Consider the following 5,051-nt stretch of genomic DNA (forward strand, 5'->3'; position numbering starts at 1 on the left):
GTCAGAAATAATTTGTCAGCTTCAGGTGCTGTTTAGAGAAAAGCAAGGTTCTTATTGTGGCTTATTCTCTTTCTTAAGATCTCCAAGAATAGAGAAAACACTGCTGCCCTTAAACTTTACCTCCTGAAAGTTTGGATTCTTTACATATGCATATGTGTTCTGCTTTGTGCTCGTAACCCCCACATATTAAAAATAACTATTCAAAATTTCAAGAAAACAAAGCCATAAAGCTTCACTTTTATTCTGCTAAAAGCTTTATCTTAGAATCTGTTTTGGCTCTTTCATTGTTCTTATCTGAACTTTTTCCGAGGGTCTCAAGCAAGTTGAGACATGTTATGCTAAAAAGAACTGAGTCGTTGGTGAATCTTATATCCTTCTACATGAATTTTGACCCTCAACTGGGCTAACCGCAGCCTATTCTTGTTTTCCCTTAATTCACAGATAAATGTTGAGAAGAAGACATCCCATGACATGAATACTACCCTAAGTATAACCAACGGCTCAGGGTTTCAAGTGACTGAATTTGTCCTAATGGGGTTTCCAGGCATTCACAGCTGGCAACACTGGCTCTCCCTGCCCCTGGCTCTACTCTACCTCTTAGCTCTTGGTGCCAATCTCCTCATCTTGATCACCATCCGTCATGAGTCTACCTTACACCAGCCCATGTATTACCTCCTTGGTATCTTGGCTGTGGTGGACATTGGCCTGGCTACTACCATCATGCCCAAAATCCTGGCCATTTTCTGGTTTAATGCCAAGACCATCAGTCTCTCTGAGTGCTTTGCTCAGATGTATGCCATCAACTCTTTCATGGGCATGGAGTCAGGCATCTTCCTCTGCATGGCTGTGGATAGGTATGTAGCCATTTGCTATCCCCTTCAGTACTCTTCCATAGTCACTGAGACTTTTGTGATCAAAGTCACACTGTCCATGATGCTCAGGAATGGCCTACTGATCATCCCAGTGCCGGTGCTTGCTGCCCAGAGACACTACTGCTCCAGGAATGAGATTGACCACTGCCTATGCTCTAACTTGGGGGTCACCAGTCTGGCCTGTGATGACATCACTATTAATAGATTTTACCATTTGGCCTTGGCCTGGTTTATGGTTGGGAGTGACATGGGTCTGGTCTTTGCTTCCTACATGTTGATTATTCGCTCAGTGCTGAGGTTGAACTCTGCTGAAGCAACATCTAAGGCCCTGAGTACCTGCAGCTCTCATCTCACCCTCATTCTCTTTTTCTACACTGCTATTATTGTAGTATCTGTCACCCATCTGGCAGGAAGAAAGTTTCCCATCATCCCTGTTCTTCTCAACGTGCTGCATAGTGTCATCCCCCCAGCCCTTAACCCTATGGTGTATGCCCTTAGGACCCAGGAGCTGAGAGTGGGCTTCCAAAGGCTGTTTGGTCTGGGTGAGAATATGTCTAGGAAGTGAGCCAGCTTTAAATAGCAGAAAGTTACCATTGGTATTGAAAACGCACAGGCTTTGGAGCCCAGTCATTCTGGGACAAAATTTTAATATCGCAATTAGTAGGATCATCAATTCAAATTAATTCACCTGTTTTGCATAGTACATACTATGTGCAAGGCACTGTTCTAGACATTTCACAAATATTAACTCATTTAATTCCCAGAACAACCCTGTGAAGCAAGACCCATTGTTATTTACACATTTTGCAGATGAGGCAAGAAAGTTGAGAAACTTTCCTAAGGTCAAACAAGAAGGAAGTTGTAGAGTGAGGTTGGAACCCAAGCAAAATTTAGGCTATGAATATTCAAAGAATTGAATCATCTTACTTTGACAGAGTGAGTTAAACAGAAAGGCTTTATTATATCTATGGACAAGGCTTATCTATGAACCATCTGCTTCCACCTGTTTTTTCACAGTGATCCCATACACCCCGAGCAGAAGTATTGCAGCTGATAAAAAGTAGTGTACAAATGCATGGGTCAAACTGCCTGTTTCTCTTTCCATATGGTGCTTGGACTAAGTCCCTGAGATCCTTTAACATTTCAGGGAGGGAAAAATAAATCCCAAAAGAACTACTGGAATTTATTCTAATCTTACCATCCAAGAGATTGGATTTCCATTCTACCAACAGGCTGATAAGGATAACTCAGACAAATCCTCCTAGGTAGAATAAGGGTAGAGAGAGAATGGAAAACTAACAAATTAGTAAAAACTATGTGGCCAAGATCTGAGCGTCAAAGAAAACACAGACAGATTTCTTTTCTGTTCCAACATATAAAAAGAACTTAAGTTGCCACTCCCATCCTTATATTAAGATGAACCTGAACAAACTAAAAATCAACTGTTTTTCTGGACCCATCAGAGAACTGAAGTCACAGAACTAACCAACAACCTGGAGTCAGAGAAATATCCCCCACTCCAGGTAGGATATGTCTCTAGTAAAGTCTTTTCCCCTGGAGAGGAGGCCTCTAACATGGAGCATGCTCTGGGCTTATTTCACAATCCATTCTTGGATCTTCACTATACGAATCTGCTAGAATTTCTGGATTTAAAGTGTGGAGCCTCCCTAAGACTACAGCTCCAAGTGTTTCTCATTTTCATGCTACTCCACACACATCCTCCAGGATTTGTCTAAATTACCTTTGAAGTTTCCTACCGGTTGATGGCTCCAGTAGCTTCTGCTCCTATTAGCCAGGTTCTCTGTATTCTCTGTCTTTACCTGTCCCCCTAAATTTGGGGGTAGAAGTTACCCTGCAATGTCAGTTCTCTGATGAGTCCAAGAAAAGTTACTGAATTTCCTTTTTTCAGCTTTTTGTTGTTGTTGTTGTTGTAAGGATAGGAGTGATGATAAAAAGCTCTTTACAGGTCAGAAGTTCTAGTATTGGATTATAGCTAAATTACAAAATAAATATCCATGACTCCATTCTGATATAAATAAATGATCCAATAAATAAATATGTAAGGGAGAATAGACAAACCTCTTAAGCAGAAAAATTCTAAATAATATATGTAGATACACTCAGAAGGCAATGGCAACCCACTCCAGTACTCTTCCCTGGAAAATCCCATGGACGGAGGAGCCTGGTAGGCTGCAGTCCGTGGGGTCGTGAAGAGTCGGACATGACTGAGAGAATTCACTTTCACTTTTCACTTTCATGCATTGGAGAAGGAAATGGCAACCTACTCCAGTGTTCTTGCCTGGAGAATCCCAGGGATGGTGGAGCCTGGTGGGCTGCCGTCTATGGGGTCGCACAGAGTCGGACATGGCTGAAGTGACTTAGCAGCAGCAGCAGTAGATACACCACCTTCAAGTAGGTGAAGTATAATTCCTTATTTCTTAAGTGCATAGTGATATCTTCCCGGAAATCTGCCTTGGCTGCAAGTAGAAAAAGGAAAATACAACAAAAACATGTATTTGAATGCCTAAATTTCATAGATTTGTATACCCTCTTCTTCAATATGCTGTCAGTTAGCTGAATGTTAGCAATTTCTTGAATCAAACTGACCTTCCCCAACTGCAGATTCCCTGCAGATATAGGACCTTTAAAAATGGGGTTACCACATGGTTGAGAGTCATAGAAACACATGGTTTAGAGACTAGGAGAGAGAAAAGGACTGAGCTCTATTCAACATTTCTTTTCATTAACCACTCAGATTAAGACAAGAGTGTCCTCCAACTCTGGAGAGTGAGTGAAGAGTAAACAGAAGTGTTATGGCAAAGGACTGGTCAGCACATGGCACAGAACATCAAGAAGGAGAGAGATGTGCCTCCTTAACTTTAGGTAACAAACTATTAGGATTGTGTTTGGCTGTATATGAGACAATAGATAATAGCGGCCAACCAAACTGGAGCTTATTTTTCTCATCACACACATATACACACCACAGTCAGGTAGTTCAGAATTATTAAAGCAGCACTGGTTGTACCATGCTGGGAAATGTTGAAGGCAAAAAGAGAAGGGGACAGCAGAGGAAGAGATAGTTAGATAGCATCACCAACTCAATGAACATGATTTTGAGCAAACTCCAAGAGATAGTGAGGGACAGATAAGCCTGGAGTGCTGCAGTCCATGAAGTTGCAAAGTGTCAGATATGACTTAGCGACTGAACAACAGCAACAGTTTTGACATGAAGGAATCAGGCTCTTGCAACTTTCTGCTCTGTCATTCTAAATTATAGATACCTTCATCCCCACATTCCAGACAAGAAGGAAGTTATTTTAAAGGGAGTCTTGACAGAATTTTACTCATACCTGGTTGGCCAGAAATGAGTCTGTTGTTCAGATCTGATTGCAAGAAAGACTCAAAAGTTAAGTCTTTTACATTCCCAGCCTCTGTGATGATGGAATGCTATAGAAAGTTGGGTTTGAATATGTTCTGAATGTACTAACTTCTGAAAACAGAAAATATACATCACATTCTTTCCATGCAATATTTTCAGAAATATGTAACATAGTTTGCCATGAAGAAGGTCTCAAAGATTCCAGAGTAAATAAGTTCCAAAGATTTCTGAATCTACATGACAAATTCAGCATTCACGGCAGCCTCCTCCTTCCACTCTAAAACTTAGTAATACTGACAAGATAGTCAATAGTAAGTCGATCTATAACATGATACAAAACAAATGCAGAGCCATTTTAAAAAGAGAAACTGTAAAGAAACTCCAAAAGAAGAAAGACATCTATAAAAGAATTATCGGAAAGAATGGAAACCCAAAAGGTGCACGGAAAAGGACTGCTACAAACATAATACTGATTGTCAGATTCAGAAATATCTAATTCTAAAAGAGTGGGGAGGGGGGCAGCATGAGAAAATCAACTTGCTGATTAATGGGTAGCAGAGTAGGAGCAGGTAGGCAGGACAGCCTTTTGCACATACACTGTTAGACCAAGAAGTGAGCCAAAAGTCAGGCAAGAGGGGTAAGTGTTCCAGAATAGTGGTGACTGGGTCAGAAAATAGGATGGCGACCCAAATGGATGCAAATATTCATGCCCCATGAGACATGGAAAAGAAGCTTAACCATAAATCTACCCCGGCACACCCCATATCTCCCCAGCAGCAGGTTGCATTAAACAAATA

At 41.1% G+C, this 5,051-nt stretch overlaps 1 protein-coding gene across 1 annotated transcript; it reads left to right on the forward strand.

Moving 5' to 3' along the window:
* On the forward strand, positions 472-1,437 carry LOC102181059 (olfactory receptor 688). Its single transcript, XM_005689774.3, has one exon. It carries the CDS (start codon positions 472-474, stop codon positions 1,435-1,437), a length of 966 nt encoding a protein of 321 aa, XP_005689831.2.

Source organism: Capra hircus, chromosome 15 (genome assembly GCF_001704415.2).
Source record: "Capra hircus breed San Clemente chromosome 15, ASM170441v1, whole genome shotgun sequence".
NCBI lineage: Eukaryota > Metazoa > Chordata > Mammalia > Artiodactyla > Bovidae > Capra > Capra hircus.

Coding starts and splice junctions, on each gene's coding strand:
- LOC102181059 (XM_005689774.3), top strand. CDS start 472: ATGAATACTACCCTAAGTATAACCAACGGCTCAGGGTTTCAAGTGACT.